A 19,949-nucleotide genomic window follows, 5' to 3' on the forward strand; every position below is an offset into this window, starting at 1 on the left:
ATATTGCCTGGTCACTGGTGGCTCATGCTTGTAATCCCAGGGACTCAGGAGGCTGAGATCTGAGGATCACCTTTGGAAGCCAAGCCACACAAAAACAAAAGAAAAACCGTGAGACTCATCTCTAATTAACCAGCAAAAAAGCTAGAAGTATAGAAGTAGAGATGTAGCTCAAGGGGTTGAGCACCAGCCTTGAGTTGAAAAAGTCAAGGGTGAGTGAAAGGACCTGAGCCCTAGTACCAGCACACACACACACACACACACATTGATAAACCTGTGCCGTGTGTCACCGAATAAAGTGAGAGTGAAGAGGTTACTATTCCTGAGTGCCATCCATTTCCCATCCCTCATTAACAACGCTGACTGGAGGAGTAAAGCTCATTAAATAAACAGCAAGCTCATATGCTAAGAGGCATTTCACGATGATGAGGGTGCATATGCCTGGGAAATTCAGAGTGAAATGGACGCCATGAGAAATGCCAGGCAAGAGGGATGGATTAGAATAAGGGAAATACTATCTCTCATCTCTGTCTAAATCAGCCTCCAAATGGCCAGTCTAGCACTGGGACACCTTTTGTTCTGCTAAGTGAACTGGGTTCTGGACTCAGAAAGGTAAAGGTGTACCCAGACCACTCTCATGGGTATAAAATTCCAAGTCCTGAGGTTCCCATGTGTACTTTTCCTCCAGCTTCCTCTGACTTCCAGACTGCAAATCGTATGGCCTTCCTTTTTTTAGGAAGTCAGGCTTTCTAAGAAAAGCTTCCTCTCTGCTTTTGGGATAGGATATGACAGAGGCATAGCAAGCAATGCTTATTAAATATTCTCTACTGCTGGGCACTGGTGGCTCACACCTGTAATCCTAGCTACTTAGGAGGCTGAGATTTGAGGATAAAGGTTCAAAGCCAATGGGAGCAGAAAAATCTTTAACCAGCAAAAAGCTGCAAATGGATCTGTGGCTCAAATGGTAGAGTGCCAGCTTTGAGTGGAGAAAACTAAGCAAAAGCATGAGAATCTGAGTTCAAGCCCCAGTACTGGTAAAAAATAAATAATAAATAAAGCAAGAACACAAACAAATAACAAAACTCCCCACTAGAACTGCTGCCTAACACATGTGAGTTCATATCCAGCACACACACATTCTCCCCTTTATTGGCTGTGGTACTGCATGCCTGTAATTCCAGCACTCCAGAAGCTAAGTGAAAAGACTGGAAGAATTTGAGGCCAGTCTGGACTATTTAATAAGACCTTGTCTCCAACAGAAAAACAAAACATAGATGGGAATAACTGTGGGGAAAATAGACATGAAAAGAAGAGGGGAGGGGTCTCCTGCCCTGCTTCCTTCATCTGTAGGTGTCTTGGCTTTGATTCTGACAGCTTCCATCTGGCAGCCTCTAAGGGGCTGACTGAGTGTCTGACCGTATTACTCGCAAATGGGGCGGACATCAACAGCAGAAACGAGGATGGTGAGTTGGACAGTACTGACCTCTGCTGGGGGTCAGGACGGGGCCCTGCGACCTATTCCAATGGTAGCCCCTCATCTCCATCCTCAGTAAGTCCTGCCTAGTATCCCTCCACAGGTTTCCCTACCTGTAAGCTGGGCACACCCCACCCTCACCCTCTCCTCTGCCCTGGAGTCCCTAATGCTTGGGGAACAGGAATTTCTGGCCCTATGTGTCTCAGAGCTTCTCTCTGTAATCTCTGATTACTGTGCGTCTCTCCCTTTCCCTCCCCGGTGAGTCACGGGGCATGCATGGGCCCGCCCCCCCCCCAACCCCCTCACTCCCTCTTTCTCTTTCCAGGAAGCACCGCCCTGCACCTGGCCACCATCTCCTGCCAACCACAGTGTGTAAAGGTCTTGCTTCAGGTGTGAGCCAGACCCTCCCCCCGCCCCCGCCCCCCCCCCACTATTCCACCCAAGGAACAAGTGGATCCCTGCTCTTTTTCTTTGCTTTTCCATTTTTTTTTTTTTAATGTTGGTGCCATTACTGGGACTTGAACTCAGGGCCTGGGCTCTGTCTACTTGAGCCACATCTCCACTTCCAGCTTTGTTGTTGTTAGTTAAAAGGAGATAAGAGTCTCACAGATCTTCCTTCCCAGGCTGGCTTTGAACTTCAAACTTCGGATCTCAGCCTGATAAGTGGCTAGGATTAAAGGTGTGAGCCACTGGTGCAAGCTTTTGTTGTTGTTGTTTTGTTACTTCTGGGGCTTGAACTCAGGGCCTGGGTGCTATCCTTGAGCATTTTTACTCGATTGGTGCTTGAGCCACAATACCACTTCTTGTTTTTTCTGAGTAGTTTATTGGAGAGTCTCATGGACTTTCTTGCCTAGGATGGTCTCGAATCCTGATAATCTTATATCAGCCTCCTGATTACAGGCTTGACCCACCAGTGTCAAAGCTGGGTTTTTTTTTGATACTTCCTTAGAGAGATAAGAATCTCACTCAATTTTTTTCTACTTGGGTTGGCTTTGAACTGTGATCCTCAGATCTTAACCTCCTGAGTAGCTAGGATTACAGGTATGAGCCACCAGCGCTGGCTATTCAGAATCTTAATTTGGTTTTATAGTTAGGAGCATTAGTTAGTCAGATGTACCCTTCTCCTCCCCAGTAAGAGAGCTAATAACCATTTATTCACACAAAAATTTTTATTTAGCACTTACTTTTTTTTTTTTTTTTTTGGGTCCGGTCATGGGGCCTGAACTCTGGGCCTGGGCGCTGTCCCTCAGCTCTTCAGCTCAAGGCTAGTACTCTACCACTTGAGCCACAGTGCCACTTCCAGCTTTTTTCTTTTTGCTTATGTGGTACTGAGGAATCGAACCCAGGGCCTCATGCATGCAAGGCAAGCGCTCTACCACTGAGCCACCTTCCCAGCCCCTATTTAGCACTTTTTTTAGGTAGGCACCACACTCAATACTGCCCTAGAGGGGACTTCACATAGCCAGCTCACAAGTTTACTATTGAGCGATACCATTGGCCCAGCCACACACAAGACTACATGCTGTGAGGATGAGCAGAGGCCTTTACTTAACCCAAAGCCCTTCTCAGCCTATTCTGAGGCTGTTTCTAGACAAGGAGCGTAAGTACATGTGCTAGGCACCATCTATGCTCACGCCCCAAATCCTAGCTAGTCAGAAGGCTGAGATCTTGAAGATCTCATTTCAGAGCCAGTCTGGGCAGATGAATCTTCAAGATTCCTATCTCCAATTAACCAGCAAAAAACTGGAACTGGAGGTATGGCTCAAATGGTAAAGAACAAGGCGAAACACATGTGAAATGACCTGTGTGCAATGTAAATAAGTCTCTAAAGTACACACTGCACAATTCCTTCAGTAGGTCATTGAGTATGTTGCAGGTCTGTTTCTGTTCTTCTTGTTTGTTTGTTTTTGGGTCCAGTCATGGGGCCTGAACTCTGGGGCCTGGGCACTTCCCTCAGCTCTTCAGCTCAAGGCTAGCACTCTACCACTTGAGCCACAGCACCACTTCTGGCTTTTTTCTTTTTTGTTTATGTGGTACTGAGGAATTGAACCCAGGGCCTCATGCATGCAAGGCAAGCGCTCTACCACTGGGCCACCTTCCCAGCCCTGTTTTTGTTCTTCTTGATCTTTCCCAAATCTCACAAATACCCTGAGAAGCCTACAGTACCAGCCATGGAGTCAGGTGGCATTTCCACCTAACACGTTTATTCCTTTGATTTTTGTCTTACACTCTAGGTTTAGGAACCAAGGCTGAAATTCAAGTATACCTATCGACTGCCAGGAATGGACCAGGCTTACCAAGTAGTCTGGCTCCCCTCAAACCACAATCCTAGCCAGGCTCTGGTGGCTGATGCCTATAATCCTAGCTATTCAGGAGGCTGAGATGGGAAGATGACAGTTCACAGCCAGCCTGGGCAGAAAGGTCTGTGAGACTTTTATCTCCAATTAATCATAAAAAAGCCAGAAGTAGAGTTGTGGCTCAAGTAGTAGAGTGGCAGCACTGAGTAAAAAAGCCAAATGAGACAGTGAGGCCCATGCTGGGATATAGCTTAGTAAAGCACTTGCCCAGCATGCCTAAAACTCTGAGTTCAATCCCCAGCACACACAGACACACAAAGAAAACACCCCAAATCAAACAGATAATAAAGAACCACAGCCCTTCTGCACTGTCCTTGAGCTTTTGTGCCCAAGACTAGTGCTCTACCACTTAAGCCACAGCTCAATTTCCAGCTTTTTGGATAGTTAATTGGAAATAAGAGTCTCAGGGATTTTCCTGCCTGGGTTAGCTCTGAACTTCGGTCTTTAGATCTCAGTCTCCTGAGTAGCTAGGACTACAGGCAGGAGCCACCAGGCCCCTACCTCTTTCACCATGGAAGCTGACAAGCCAGCAGGGGTACTGGATGAGGACCTTCGCACTAAACTCCACGTTGCTTCCTTTTGTGGCTCTTTGCAGCATGGTGCTAATGAAGATGCGGTGGATATGGAGAACCGCAGTCCACTGCACTGGGCAGGTGTGTGCCTGGTCAGTGGGGTGGGGCTGGAAGGACGGAGGGGGAGAGAAGGAAGGGGGAAAGCAACCTTTGTGGGAAGGGCAGTCAGGGCAAACCACTGAACTGGCAGGAGGGGATGTTGGGGCATGTTCACGGGCCAGGTGGCTTTCATTCTTCTCCTTCACCCTTCCCCAGCCTCCTCTGGCTGTGCCTCGAGTGTCCTCCTGTTGTGTGACCACGAAGCCTTCTTGGATGTATTGGATAATGTGAGTAACTGATGGATGAATGGGAAATGCCCACCCAGGGAGCGGTATCAAGCATGATATCTGCATAGAGCAGGCATTAAATAAATGCTTGTGACTGACAAATGATTATCAGCTGTTTTTCTTTCTTCTTTTGGTGAGGGTACTGGGGCTTGATCTCAGCATCTAAGCATCATCCCTTAGCTTTTTTGCTCATTTATTGGACTGGCTTCAAACTGTGATCCTTGGATTTCAGTTTCCTGAGTAACAAGGATTAGAGAGGCCTAAGGCACTAGTGCCCCCCGCTGGTTGTCAGCTCTTTTATGGAGGATGAGAGAAGTCCTTTTGGTCAAATATTATTGCCAATAAGTACAACCACTTTCTTTCTTTCTTTCTTTCTTTTTTTTTTTTTTTGGTTGGTCATGGGGCTTGAACTCTGGGCTTAGGCACTGTCCTTGAGCTCTTCAGCTCAAGACTAATGCTCTACCACTGAGCCACAGCACCACTTCCTTTTTTTTTCTTTTTGCCAGTGCTGGTGCTTGAACTCAGGGCCTGACCGCTATACCTGAGCTTTCTTTGCTCATAGCTAGCACTCTACTGCTTGAGCTACAGCTCCATGTCTGGCTTTTTGGTGATTAATTGGAGATAAGAGTTTCATGGACTTTCCTGCCTGAGCTGGCTTCCCATCTCAATCCTCAGCTTTCAGCCTCCCGAGTAGCTAGGCATGAGCTACCTCCTGTATTGTTTTTTTTTTGTTGTTGTTGTTTTGGTTGTGGGACCTGAACTCTGTCCCTCAGCTCTTTAGTTCAAGGCTAGTGCTCTACCACTTGAGCCACAATGGAACTTCCTGCTTTTTTTGTGTATGTGGTGCTGAGGAATCGAACCCAAGGCCTCATGCATGCAAGGCAAGCACTCTACACTGAGCCACCTTCCCAGCTGGTGTATTATTATTATTTGCCAGTCCTGGGGCTTGAAATCAGGGCCTGAGCACTGTCTCTGAGCTGCTTTTGCTCAAGGCTAGCACTCTACCACTTGAACCAAGTGCTACTTACAGCTTTTTCTGTGTTTGTGGTACTGAGGAATCAAACCTGGGCCTTCATGTGTGCTAGGCAAGCACTCTACTACTGAGCCATATTCCTAGCCTACCTCCTGTATTTTGTCCCCCCTTCTCATGAAGAATTAAACCTAGTCTTTTAGAGAGCTTGTAATCTTACCTATAGGATCTGAGCTTGCTTGCTTCCTTTTCTCCTTCCTTCCTTCCTTCCTTTCTTTCTTTCTTTGCTCCAAGTGACCCTCCTTCTTCCCGTGATCTGTGTAGGATGGCCGCACACCTCTGATGATCGCATCGCTGGGAGGCCATGCAGCGATCTGCTCCCAGCTGCTGCAGAGGGGCGCGCGAGTCAACGTCACGGACAAAGATGACAAGTAAGACATCCCACCCCGTCCCCCACTTGTGTCCAGACCCACAACGGAGACAGAGGGTACTGTGTGTGTGTGTGTGTGTGTGTGTGTGTATGTATAGGAAGAGGGCAGACCGGTCTCTGTCATGGGATCCTCCCGCCAGCCCAGGGATGACTCAGAAGAACCTGGTCTGCTGCCACGAATGGCTTCCGGTAGACCATCCCAGAGATGGAACAGACCTGTCACGGGATCACTGGCTTAATTTCCTTGTTTTCAAGCTGTCTTCTAAACAATGGCATCTCTTTTGGGGAAGAGGGATTACAAAGGGTATTTTATTGGGCACAAGTTTTGGATAATAGTACTTCTTGCTCCAGACAGGCAAAACCTGGTGTAGCCAAGCAAGAGTGCCAGGAAAAATCACTGAGTTCTGGGATCCTTTTCTTTTTCTTCCCCTATCAATGAAAAATTTATGCAGAAGCCAGGTGTGGTAGTGCAGTTTTGTAATTCCAACCCTGAGAGGCTGAGTCAGATTTGAGTTCAAAGCTAGCCTGGGCTACACAGAGACTCTGTCTTAAAAAAACAAATTTATGCAGAAACTTAATCTTAGGAGTCCTTTTAGTTGGCCCTTGTTTTTGTTTTTGTGCTAGTCTTGGGACATGAACCCAAGGCCTGGATGCTGTCCCTTGGTTCTCTCACTAAAGTTAGTACTCTACCATTTGAGACACAGCTCCACTGCCAGCTTTTTGCTAATCCTCAGATCTCAGCCTCTTAAGAAGCTAGGATTATAGGCATGAGCCACCAATCACTTCTAGCCTTTGGCTGGTTTATTGGAGATAAGAGTCTCCTCAACTTTTCTGCCTGGCTATCTTCTAAGGGTGATCCTCAGATCTTAGCCTCCTGAATACCTTGGATTACAAGCATGAACCACCAGCATCCAGCATGATCTGTGGTAATGCCGTCTTTGATTGGTGATAGACTTACTGTCTTGACCTTGTTGAGTGAGAGCTGCTTCTGTGAATGGCATTTCTGGAACCAGGACTCCTGGCTTCTGTGAGGGAAAGCCTATACTCACATTGATCTCTACGCTCAGGTCAGCTCTGATCCTGGCCTGTGAGAAAGGCAGTGCGGAGGTGGCAGAACTTCTCCTGAGCCATGGAGCAGATGCAGGGGCGGTGGACAGCCTGGGCCACAATGCTCTGTATTACGCTCTGCAAACACAAGACAAGGCCTTGTGCGGGCTGTTGAGGCAGGCCTTGAACCGGCGGCGGCGAGGAGGTAAATCCAAGCATTTCATACGCTCTATCAAAGGAGAAGCATGACATCTGTTTAAAAAAAAAAAAAAGAATCTGGGGCTGGGAAGGTGGCTCAGTGGTAGAGTGCTTGCTTAGCATGCATAAAGCCCTGGGTTCCATTCCTCAGTACCACATACACAGAAAAAGCCAGAAGTGGTGCTATGGCTCAAGTGGTAGAGTGCTAGCCTTGAGCAAAAGAAGTTCAGGGATAGCAGTCCTCAGGCCCTGAGTTCAAGCCCCAGGATGGGCCAAAAAAATAAAAAAATCTGTAAGAGCTGGGTGTTGGTGCCTGTAATCCTAGATACTCAGGAGGCTGAGATCTAAGAATCATGGTTTGATTCCAGCTTGAGCAGGAAAGTCCATGAGACTCTCATCGCTAATTAACTACTCAAAAACAGAAGTGGAGCTGTGGCTCAAAGTGATAGAGCTCTAGCCTTGAGCAAGAGCTCAGGGTCAGCACCCAGGCTCTGAATTCAAGCCCCACAACTGATGAGAGAGAGAAAGAGACAGAGAGAGAGACAGAGAGAGAGAGACAGAGAGAGAGAGAGAGAGAGGAGGCCCTGAGTTTGTGCACACGTGCACACACATACACAGACAATCGGTGTGCAATCAAAGCACACAGACCTATCTTTTCTCTTATTTGCTGTCTTTTCTTTATAGGTCAGAAGCTGGTTCAACATCCAGATCTTGCATCCCAGGTACCTCCCTCTTTTTGTCTCTGACCCTCCCCACGTTTACTGGGGCCATCCTTGGGGGTCCTCCTTCCTGCCCTCACTTGGCTGTTGTGGTTTTGATCTAGGCCTCTCCATCTGAGCTCCAGATGGGTTTTCCACCCACCAGCCCATGGAAAGCAGAGCCTGAGAAGGAGCAGGAGGAAGAGGAGGAGGAAGACCAGTGCTCAGCAGAGTGGCGGCTAAAATATGAAGAGGAGCAGAAGAAAGTGTCTCAGTTGGAGCGGGAGTTGGTACTAAAGACAGAAGAGTGTAAGGCTCAAGCTACAGCTTACTTGGGCCTGGAAAACCAGATTCGAGAGCAGGTACAGGAGCTAGGGCGACTTCTAGTCCAAGAGCCTGGAGCTCCAGGAGAGCAGGGCTCTAGTTTCCGGCCTGGAGGTGACGGTATGGAGCAGGGCTGTCCTCTGGATCTGCTGGTGGAACATATACTAGAGCTGAAGAGGCAGCAGCAGAGGACTACAGGGAAGTCATCGTTAGGTCCTAAGCTGGAGGAGCCTGGCTCAGCAGACATCCAGCGAGGAGTCCATGGAACGTCCAGGGAGGAAGAGGGGCCATCCCAAATCCCAAGGAAGGACACAGGACAGCCACTGACCAGCCATGGGAGGCAGACCCTTGGCCCTGATCACAAGGACCAGCTCTGTGCTTCCCAGCAGGAGAGGCCGCAGGCCCTGGGGGTGGAACCAGCAGGCCCGGTGGAAAAAGTAGCAGCAGGCACAGCCGCCATGAACCAGCTACTGCTACAGCTCAGAGAGGAGCTGGCTGCAGTGTGGAGAGACAAGGACACGGCCAGAGGGGCTCTCTCCAGACCCATCCTGGAGGGCGCCCTGGGGACGCCCCGGGCTGAGGCTGCAGCCGCCGCCTGGGAGAAGATGGAGGCCCGTTTAGAGCGCGTGCTGGTGAGGCTGGATCAAGCCAAGGCGGGGCTGCAGGGGAAAACGGAGATCGCGGGCCAGGGACAGGCTCACCCAGAGAGCCAGGAAACCCCTAAAGAGAAGCCAAGGGTTCCTTGGGCCCGGGGAGAGCCTCAGGGGGCTCCAGGAAAAGAACAGAGCCCCGGAGGGGCGAAGGGACTGCTGGAGAAGGAGGTGTCGGCGCTGAGGAGGAGCAACAGCCACCTGCTGGAGGAGTTGGGGGAGCTGGGTCGCGAGCGGCAGCGGCTGCAGGGGGAGCTGCAGGCGCTGGGCCTGAGGCTCCAGAGGGAGTTCGTGCCCCGGCCCGAGGCGCAGGTCCAGCTGCAGCAGCTGCGGCGCAGCGTGGGGCTGCTGGCCGACGAGCTGGCCGCGGAGAAGGAGGCCGCGGAGAAGCTGCGCCAGCGCCTGGCCTCGCACAGCGGCGGCGTCCGCGCGCTGTGGGACTGCCTGCCCGCCGACCTGGCGGGCCGCCGGGGGGGAGCCGAACCCCTGGAGGAGCTCCAGGGGTGCGTCCGCGCCCTGGTGGACCGGCTCCGCCAGGCCCAGGGGGCGGTGGCCCGGCTGGAGGAGGAGAACCAGCGGCTGCGGGGCTCGACGTCCCCGCGCGGGGATCCGGCCGCGTCCCCACAGGTGGCCGCCCTGGAGCGGGACCTGGGGGCGCTGGAGGCGGAGCTGCGCGCCGTGCAGGCCACCATGGGCGCCAAGAGCCAGGAGATGGCGAAGCTGAAACAGCTGCTCTACCAGGCCACGGAGGAGGTGGCGGAGCTGCGGGCGCGCGAGGCGGCCAGCCTGCGGCGGCACGAGCAGGCGCGGGAGGCGCCGGCGGCGCAGGCGCAGGCGCGGGGCCCCGAGCTGCACGCGGCGCCGGAGCCGCACCGCGCGGCGGGCGCGGAGCTGCGGCGGCGGCGGCGGGACGCAGCGGCGGTGGCCGAGCGGGGTCGCGCCGAAGCCCTGGAGAGGCGCCTGGACGACCGGACCGAGCGCCTCGCCGCCGCCGCCCGGGACAAGGAGGCCAAGGTGGGACCCCCCCCCCCAGCCCTTCCACCGGCTGCTCGGAGGAGCGGCGGGTGGGGTGCGCCTGGGCTTGGCGGCTTCCACGCCCCCCTCCGCTGCAATCTCTTGCGAGCTGGCGGGGAAACTGAGGAACTGGGAAAGGGAGGAGGAGGGGGATAGGGAGGAAAGGCTGGAGAGGGGGAAGGGAGAGGAAGGAAGGGAGGGAGAGAGGAAGGAAGGAAGGGAAGGAGGGAGCTAGAGGGACAAAGGGAGAGAGGGTCACCGGTTCCAGGTGAGGGTTCCTGAAGGTTCTCTCCGGAACTAGGGACCCTGCACTCAGGGTTTTAGCCAAATACGAATTTCCAGCCAAGTCACAATGGTAAGAAAACCATGGAGTAAGCAAGCAAGCAGAACGGAAGTGTGGGTGCTCAAAGAGAGACACCCTGAGCTGGGCGCCCAAGGCTCACGCCTGTAATCCTAGCTACTCAGGAGGCTGAGATCTGAGGATCATGGTTCAAAGCCAGCCCGGGCAGGAAAGTCTGTGAGACTATCTCTATGAACCACCAGAAAACCAGAAGTGGTGTTGTGGCCCAAAGTGGTGGAGCGCTAGCCTCGAGCTGAAGAGCTGAGGGACAGCATGCCTTATGACCAACCAAAAAAAAGGGGGGGGGAGGGCAGGCACCCCGAGCTGTTTGACATCAGGGGTGTATTTAACAAATGGAAAGGTTTGAGTTAAAATTGTTCTAGGATAAGTGTTTTTTGTTGTTGTTCTCAAACTTGACACATTGAATCACTCTTGGTGTTCCACTTGGGCTCAGGACTGGTGCTGCTCATTGAACTTTTCTTTTCTGCTAGTCCTGGGGCTTGAACTCAGGGCCTGGGTACTGTCCCTCAGCTTCTTTTGCTCAAGGCTAGCACTCTATCACTTGAGCCACAGCTCTACTTGCAGCCTTTTCTGTGTATGTAGTACTGAGGAATCGAACCCAGGTCTTCATGCATGCTAGACAAGCACTCTACCACTAAGCCACATTCCCAGCCCTCTCATTGAAGTTTGATCATTATGTTTGGGCATCCCTCCAAAGAAAGGGTGCATTCTGTCCTACATATTTCAAGACAGATGTCCATCCTTGACATAAGTACTTTGTGCCAGGAGTCATTTCCCAAGTATTTGCTTTTTCAGGATACATGTCCTTCCTTCCTTCCCTCCCCATCCCCCTCTTTTTTTCTTCCTTTCTTTGTGCTGGTCCTGGGGCTTGAACTCAGGGCTTGGGCACTATCTCTGAACTTCTTTTGTTCAAGACTAGCACTCTTGGGCCACAGCGCCACTTGTGGCTTTTTGGTAGTTGATTGGAGTTAAGAATCTCATGGGCTTTTCTGCTGGGGCTGGCTTCAAACTGTGATCCTCAGATTGTAGCTTCTTGAGTAGCTAGGATTACAAGTGTGAGCCACCGCACTGGGCTTGATACATGTCTTTATTTATGTTGCTGTTGCTCAGTTTTCAGAGCATATTCTTTTGGTCCAGCAGGCAAGATCAGATGTAGATGCTGTTCTTTTTCCTTTCACTAATACAGCAGTTAATAAAGGAGTGTAAGGGTTAAAGCAAAGAAGATAGCACTTCTGTGTTTCCCATAGAACAACTCATTAAATACAGCATAGGTTTCTGAATTCCTGGCTGGTGTTTACCATGCCTCATTTTCTCTAATCTACGCTCAGAAAGAGGGAGGGAGAGAAGAGGGAAAGGAGGGAGAGAGGAAGGAACAAGAGGTAAGCAGGCTTTCACCTCCCTCAGGCTCCTACCAATGGAGCACCAGGGCTCATACCATTTCAGCCTGGCAAGAGGCCTAATGGTGTCTTTTTCTTTTCTTTCTTTTTAGTCATGGAGCTTGAACTCAGGGCCTGTGAACTGTCTCTGAGCTTTTCTGCTCAAGACTAGTGCTCTACCACTTTGAGGCACAGTGTCACTTTTGGTTTTCTGGTGGTTTATTGGAGATAAGAGTCTCATGGACTTTCTTGCATGTGCTGGCTTTAAATCGTGATCCTCAGAGTTCAGCCTCCTGAGTAGCTAGGATTACTGGTGTGAGCCACCAGTGCCCAGCTTACTGGTGTCATGTGTTGCTATGGTTCAGCTGACCTTCTGAGATGGCTCATGGTCTGATGAGGTTAAGTAGACACAGTTATAGTTCTCTTCTACCCTCTCTTTTAGAATGGGCTCTGTGAGTGATTTCCATTGGAAAGACAGACCAAAGTAAAGGAAAAACAACAGAAAAGATTTGGATACTAATGTTTTCTGTTGTTAAATAGAATGGGATTGGAACTGGGGTGTGGAAGTTGACTCACTGATAAGTTGATGTACTACTGCTTGAACCATAGCGCTAGTCCTGCTTTCTACTGGTTATTTGGATGTTTTTGTTCTGACTAGCTTTGAATCTCCAGACCCCAGCTTCCTGAGTAGCTAGGGTTTCAGGTATGAGTCCCATCACTCAGCTAACTACTGCTTTCTAGAATTCTCACTTGATAGTGACTTGACTGGACATGTTTCTATGAGAAATATTATATATATATATATATATATATATATATATATATGTGGTTTTTTTGGTGCAGTCTTGGGGCTTGAACTTGGGGTTTAGATACTGTCCCTAAGCTTTTTTACTCAAGGCTAGTGCTCTACCATTTGAACTACAGCTCCACTTCTGGCTTTTTGGTGGCTAATTGGAGCTAAGAGTGTCACAGACTTTCTTGCTTGGGCTGGCTTTGAGCCTTGATCTTCATATCTCAGCCTCCTGAGTAGCTAGAATTACAGGCATGAGCCACTAATGCCTGGCAGATTTTTTACTTTTATTAGCTTATATATTAGCTATACAGAGGGGGATTTCATTGTTACATTTTGACACACATTTACAATATGTTCCACCAATCTCTTCTCTATCACTGTTCCTTCTTTTCTTCTCTATTTTTTTTTGTGTTTGTGTTTGTTTTCTTTTTTTTTTTTTTTGGGTCCGGTCGTGGGGCCTGAACTCTGGGCCTGGGCGCTGTCCCTCAGCTCTTCAGCTCAAGGCTAGCGCTCTACCACTTGAACCACAGTGCCACTTCCGGCTTTTTTCTATTTGTTTATGTGGTGCTGAGGAATCAAACCCAGGGCCTCAGGCATGCAAGGCAAGCGCTCTGCCACTGAGCCACCTTCCCAGCCCCTGTTTTTATTTTCTGTTGTTTTGAACTCAGTGCCTTGGGGCTGTCCCTTAGCTCTTTCACTCAAGGTTGGCACTCTACTACATGAGCCACAGCTCCATATCTAGCCTTTTGGTGCCTACTGGAGATATCAGTCTTTCAGATTTGTCTGCCTTGGCTGGCTTCAAACAGGATCCTCTGATCTCAGGCTTGTTAAGACTAAAGGCATGAACCAAGGCGACATCTCAGTTTTCAAATATTATTACAAAATATTTCTTTAGGAAGAAATAGGTAAGATAATAGCACTTTTCAGATTTATAAGAACAAAGTTATGTTTCTGATAGGACCTTCAGAAATAAAGATAGTTACAGCTGTGTATGAAAGTAGCCTCATGGGCTGGAAAGGTGGCTCAGTGGTAGAGTGCTTGCCTTGCATGCATGAGGCCCTGGGTTCGATTCATCAGCACCACATAAGCAGAAAAAAAAAGCCAGAAGTGGCGCTGTGGCTCAAGTGGTAGAGTGCTAGCCTTGAGCTGAAGGGCTGAGGGACAGCGCCCAGGCCCAGAGTTCAGGTCCCATCGGACCAAAAAAAAAAAAAAAAAGAAAAGAAAATAGCCTCAGTATCACAAAAGAAAATCTAGTATTTCCGTTATCTACATTTTCTAGAATAGCAACATTTCTTTATTGCCACGTTATTCTAGCATGAGCTACTGAGTGCTCTGATGTCTTCAGGTACTTGTTTGCACAGTGAGCCATGTACCCCAACAACAAAGTTGTATTGCCCCTAAGCACCATCATTTTTTGTTGTTTTGTAAATGAGTTATAACCAGTGTCGGTCCTCATTGAATCTTGCTGTGTTCAGCTATGGTGTAAACTTGCACTGTCACAGTATCTGTCCGTATTAACAATACATTTGCTTAGCCTGTCATTCCCCTTTCTTTTTACAGTCTAAGAAACAAAAATGTAAAGAGAAGCAAATAAACAAGGAATCTTTTCTAGATTAAAAAAAAAAAAAGCCAGGCACCAATGGCATATGCCTGTAATCCTAGCTACTCAGGAGGCTGAGATCTGAGGATTGAGGTTCAAAGCTAGCTAGGGATGAAAAGTCCTGAGAGACTCTTATTTCCAATTAACTACTCAAAAACAGGAAGTGCTGCTGTGGCTCAAAGTGATAGAACGCTAGCCTTGGGCAAAAGAACTCAGAGACAGTGCCCAGGCCCTGAGCTCAAGGCCCACAGCTGACCAAAAACAAAACAAATGAGCCAGGCACTGGTGGCTCATGCCTATAATCCTAGCTCTTCAGGAGGCTGAGATGTGACTATCAAGGGTCAAAGCCAGGCAGGGCTGATAAATCCAAAAGACTCTTATCTCCAATTAACCAGCAATTGCCCCTTATCTCCATCACTGTCAGCAGCCAGAAGGGTGGTTAGGATGCAGTACTGAATTCATAGTATGCACTGTGGAGTCAAAGACAACTTGGTTCAAATGATGATTTTCCTTCTTCTAAGTTGTATGCTTTAGACAAATTAATAAACTCAGGCTCCCGACTTGCAAACTATGGCTAATAGTTCCTTTAGTATTGTTCTCAGAAAAAACGCTGGTTTACACCAGATGTGTGCAAAAATACCTGGCTAGGGCTGGGAATGTGGCTTAGTGGTAAAATGCTTGTCTAGCATGTATGAAGCCCTGGGTTCCATTCCTCAGTACCATATAAGCAGAAAAAGCCAGAAGTGGCGCTGTGCCTCAAGTGGTAGAGTTCTAGCCTTGAGCAAAAAGCTCAGGGACAGGGCTGGGAAGGTGGCTCAGTGGTAGAGCGCTTGCCTTGCATGCATGAGGCCCTGGGTTCGATTCTTCAGCACCACATAAGCAAAAAGAAAAAAGCTGGAAGTGGGACTGTGGCTCAAGTGGTAGAGTGCTAGCTTTGAGCTGAAGAGCTGAGGGACAGCGCCCAGGCCCAGAGTTCAGGCCCCACGACCAGACCCCAAAAAAAAGAAGCTCAGGGACAGTGCCCAGGCCCTGAGTTCAGGCCCTAGGACTGGCAAACAAACAAAAACCCCACCTGGCTAATATCGCATTAAATACCTAATAAAAGGAAGCTGACTTTGCCCATGAGTGGTATTGGTGGCAGGGAAGACTGGATTTCACTGATCTCGTGTTTCTTTTTGGCCTTAGATCAAGGAATTGTTGAAGAAGCTGGAGCAGCTTTCCGAGGAGGTCCTAGCAGTCCGGGGAGAAAATGCTCGCCTTACCCTTCAGCTGCAGGTATGATGTGACCTAGGGTATGGAGGGTGGGAAATGGACATGGGTAGAGAGGAGGGTAGACGTGATGAATAAGTGGGAGACATTCTGTGAGGAACAAGAGGCCTAACCAGTGAGGTCCAGTCTGAGCCAGGGATGGACCATGGGAGGCTGGTTAATAAAGTCACCACTTCAACTTCTTGCTTCTACTTGGGTGCTCACAGCTCATGCTTTCACTCTAGCTACTCAGGAGGCTAAGATCTGAGGATTGCAGTTCCAAGCCAGCCTGGGCAAGAAAGTCCATGATACTTTTTTTCTTTTTGGTCGGTTGTGGAGCTTGAACTCTGGGCCTGGTCCCTGTCCCTCAGCTCTTCAGCTCAAGGCAAGTGCTCTACCACTTGAGCCACAGTACCACTTCCAGTTTTCTGATGGTTAATTGGAGATAAAAGTCTCATAGACTTTCCTGCCCTGGCTGGCTTTGAACTGCGATCCTCAGATCTCAGCCTCCTGAGTAGCTAGGATTACAGGTATTGAGCCACCAGTGCCCAGCCCCATGATACTCTTATCTCCAAGAAGTAGAGGTTTCTCAAGTGGTAGAGTGCCAGCCTTTAGCAGAAAAAACTAAGGGACAAATGCCATAGGTCTTGAGTTCAAGCCTCAGCACTGGCACAAACAAGACAAAACACATCCCTTCCTGTTCTTTATGCTTGGTGAGTATGGGGAGGGTAAGCATACACCTTTACGTAACTTTCATATTCTCCTTCTCTCTCTTTCTCTGTCAGGATTCCCAGAAAAACCACGAGGAGATCATCTCCACTTACAGGAATCACCTGCTGAATGCGGCCCAGGTCAGCACAGTCCTGTCCAGGTTTGGGGGACAGAAATTCAGAGAGGAAAGGGTATTATCTTTTCTTTTTTTTTTTTTACCAGTCTGGGGCTTGAACTCAGGGCTTGGGCACTGTCCCTAAGATTTTTTTTGCTCAAAGCTAGCACTTTGCCACTTGAGCCACAGCACTACTTCCAGCTTTTCCTGTCTATGTGGGACTGAGGAATCGAACCCAGGGCTTCATGCATGCTAGGTAAGCACTCAACCAGTAAGCCACATTCCCAGCCCATCTTTTTCTTTGCTTTTCTCTTTTCTTCTATGCCAGTCTTGGGCTTGAACTCAGAGCCTGGGTGCTGTCTCTGCGCTTTTTTGATCCAGGATAGCACCCTATCATTTGAGCCACAGCTGCACTTCCAGCTTTTTGCCTTTTCTTTTTTATCCATGCTGGTCAGTTCCAGGTCTCTGGATGTCACTGGTAGATGCAGAGAGGTTGGGCATGAGTGTGAAAGTAGAGAGAGATGTTTGTGCCTCCTTTTCAATTCTCTGGCCCATCATAACGGCTCTTTCTGTCCCTTCAACTTTCTTAGTTTCTTCCTGAGCCAGTGGTAGCCCCAAAGGGGCTAAGAGTTGGAAGAAAAGATGGGTGGCTTGGTTCTTTAAGGGCAAAGAGTGGAACAGTAGCTGTGTTCCATTTGTAGCCCTTGCAATCTTGAAAAGTAAGCACTGTAGCCAGATGCAGGCAGCTCACTCCAGCTATTCCAGACTGAGATCCGAGGATCAAGGTTTAAAGCCAAGCTTGGAGCTGGTGGCTCACGCCTGTAATCTAGCTACTCACGAGGCTGAGATCTGAGGATCAAGGTACAAAGCCAGCTTCAGCAGGAAAGACTGTGAGACTATTATCTCCAGTTAGCTAGCAAAAAAACTGAAAGTGGAAGCGTGTCTCAAGTGACAGAGCAACAGCCTTAAGTGAAGAAGCCAATCAAGAGTATGAGGTCGGGGCTGGGAAGGGGCCCAGTGGTAGAGCGCTTGCCTTGCATGCACGGGGCCCTGGGTTCCATTTCTTAGTACTGCACAAGCAGAAAATGCCAGAAGTGGCACTGTGGCTCAAGTGGTAGAGTGCTAGCCTTGAGCTGAAGAGCTCAGGGACAGCGCCCAGGCCAGAGTTCAGGCCCCACGACCACAACAACAACAACAAAAAAGTGTGAGGTCCTGAATTCAAATCCCAGTATTGGTGTGCATGTGCGTGCACGCACACACACACACACACACACACACACAGAGTGAAGATAGGAAAACAACCAAGAAAAAATTAAATAGTAATAAGTGAGAGCTTGGGAAATAGCTTAGTGGTCGAGGACTTGCACCTAGTATATGTGAAGTCCTGGGTTCTATCCTCAGCACACCAATAAATCCAACAAAATTTGCTAAAGTGATAAGTGAGAATAAGTACTGAATAGTGTTTCATGTCACAGAATCTGTCTCCCCCCCTCCCATGTGTGTGTGTGTACACAACAGTACTGGGGCTTAAAATCAGAGCATGGGCACTGCACTGTCTCTTAAGTTTTTGCTCAAGTCTGGCACTCTACACTTGAGGCACACCTCCACTTCTGGTTTTTTGCTGGTTAACTGAAGATAAGAATCTCATAGACATTCCTGCAGAAGCTGATTTTCAACCATGATCCTCAGATATCAGCCTCTTGAGTAGCTAGGACTACAGGCGTGAGCCACACCGATGCTGCTCTCATTTTACATTCTTCATCTTCTTCTGTCTTTTCTGTTGCCTCTAGGGCTACATGGAACAGAATGTGTACAATATCCTACTTCGGATCCTCAGTGTGCAGGAGCAGTGATGGCCTCCTGGGCCCCTTCAGACCATGTGACAGTTCTGTGCTGTGAGTTGTAATGAAGGAGGGAGCTTGGGGGGAAGGCTTGGGACAGGACGCTTGTAGAAAGGTATAGAGTGCCCTTTTTAGCCAGGCACAAGTGGCTCACACTTGTAAATCTAACTGCTCAGAAGAATGAGGTCTGAAGATCATGGTTCAAAGCCAGTCTGGGCAGGAAAGTCCATGAAGACTCTTATCTTCAATTAGCCACCAAATAAGCCAGAAGTGGAACTGTGGCTCAAGTGGTAGAGCACCAACCATGAGGAGAAAAAAAATAAGGGACAGAGCCCAGGCCCTGAGTTCAAGCCCTGGGACTGGCGTGTGCATGCGTGCATGTGCGCGCGCACACGCACACACACACACACACACACACACACACTACTTCTAATGGTGGGTGACACTGGAGTCATGGCTTCGAGCATTTGAGGTGAGGTCAGTTGGGGAGTATGGGAAAATCACTGAGTTGAGTCGAATCCATAAACAGGTAAGTCTGTGGGTGATGATGATGTGTGTGTGCACTAGGGCTTGAACGCAGGGTCTTGTGCTCTTGCTTAGTTTTTTCTGCTCAAGACTGCCTCTCTACCACTTGAGGCATACTTCCACTTCTAGCTTTTTGCTGGTTAACTGGAGATGAGTCTTCTGGAGTCTGGATAAGTTGTTTTCTTGGCAGCCTGGCTCAGAGTGCCTTGCATCATGAATGATGACTTACAGAATGGTCTTCCCCCTAGACCCTTTGCATCTGGTTCTCTTCCTCAGTCTAGAAAGATGAGGGTCCTTGCTGGTGTGTTGACATAGGTGAGAAGACGGTGGAAATGAAGGTTTGTGCATTTCACTGTCAACTTCTTTCTTTCAGGCAATCAGAGCGCCCCTGGCTGACACACGCTCCTCAAGCTGTGGCGAGTGGGGATTGTGGACATTTGGTGGGGGCTGGGGGTGGTGGTTACACTTGATCCATGGACCCCAGACCTGATGGTCTGTATTCTACATCCATTCGGATGGAACCAGAGGTGTGGATGAAAAGCAGTTCTGTGGGAATAAAGCAGAAGGCAGGACGGTCCTGCGTGTCATTGTGTGTTCTGTCTAAAGTGTGGGGTGGGGAGGAAGTCTGGTTCATTCGCTTTTCCTTTCTAAAAATGGAGCTCAAGCCTGTAATCCTAGCTACTCAAGAAGCAGAGATCTGAGGATCCTGGTTCGAAACTGTCCTAGACAGAAAAGTCTATGAAACTCTTATTGCCAATTAACCAGCAAAATGCTGCAAATGAAAGTGTGGTTCAAGTGATAGAATATATATATATATACACACACACACATATATACATATATATACATACATATATATATACACACACGTATATATACAACAAGAATTTTAAAAGTTTATTTTAGACCATTTTTAGGTTGATAGCAAAGCTGAACAGAGAATCTGCTTTCCCTATCTCAATTTTGAAATTTCTCTATACTGAGATTTCCAGTGTATTCCATCCCCATATATACACATACTCCTTATCCATGACCCTCACTGGAATAGTCCATATGATATAATTGATGGATTTAAGAACATGACCATCACCCAGAGCATATAGTTTACATTAGGGCTCACGTTTTATATGTGTGTTGGTACTGGGGCTTGACCTCAGGGCCTGGGCTCTGTCCCTAAGCTTTTTGCTCAAGGCTGGTGCTTTACTACTTGAGACACAGCTCAAGTTCTGGCCTTTTGATGGCAAGTAAAAGAGCCTCTTGGATTCAAGTCTCGGCCTCTTGAGTTGCCAGGATTACAGGCATGTGCTACAGGTGCTTGGCTC

The 19,949-nt window shown here is 48.9% G+C and overlaps 1 protein-coding gene across 1 annotated transcript in view; it reads left to right on the forward strand.

The window, feature by feature from the left end:
* The window catches only part of Ankrd35 (ankyrin repeat domain 35), a 29,638-nt gene extending 10,468 nt beyond the window's left edge, over window positions 1-19,170 (forward strand). The window contains exons 3-14 of the mRNA XM_042682635.1: window positions 1,372-1,460; window positions 1,797-1,861; window positions 4,424-4,481; window positions 4,656-4,726; window positions 6,021-6,127; window positions 7,194-7,378; window positions 8,056-8,093; window positions 8,195-10,057; window positions 15,373-15,462; window positions 16,221-16,286; window positions 18,052-18,156; window positions 19,001-19,170. Of these exons, the coding sequence (XP_042538569.1) occupies window positions 1,372-1,460; window positions 1,797-1,861; window positions 4,424-4,481; window positions 4,656-4,726; window positions 6,021-6,127; window positions 7,194-7,378; window positions 8,056-8,093; window positions 8,195-10,057; window positions 15,373-15,462; window positions 16,221-16,286; window positions 18,052-18,114 (2,695 nt within the window). The 3' untranslated portion in view covers window positions 18,115-18,156; window positions 19,001-19,170. The remainder of the gene's footprint in view (window positions 1-1,371; window positions 1,461-1,796; window positions 1,862-4,423; window positions 4,482-4,655; window positions 4,727-6,020; window positions 6,128-7,193; window positions 7,379-8,055; window positions 8,094-8,194; window positions 10,058-15,372; window positions 15,463-16,220; window positions 16,287-18,051; window positions 18,157-19,000) is intronic.
* The last annotated feature ends 779 nt before the right edge of the window (window positions 19,171-19,949 follow it).

The sequence above is a fragment of the Dipodomys spectabilis genome, unplaced genomic scaffold (assembly GCF_019054845.1).
Source record: "Dipodomys spectabilis isolate Male_0828 unplaced genomic scaffold, ASM1905484v1 ptg000002l, whole genome shotgun sequence".
Classification (NCBI taxonomy): domain Eukaryota; kingdom Metazoa; phylum Chordata; class Mammalia; order Rodentia; family Heteromyidae; genus Dipodomys; species Dipodomys spectabilis.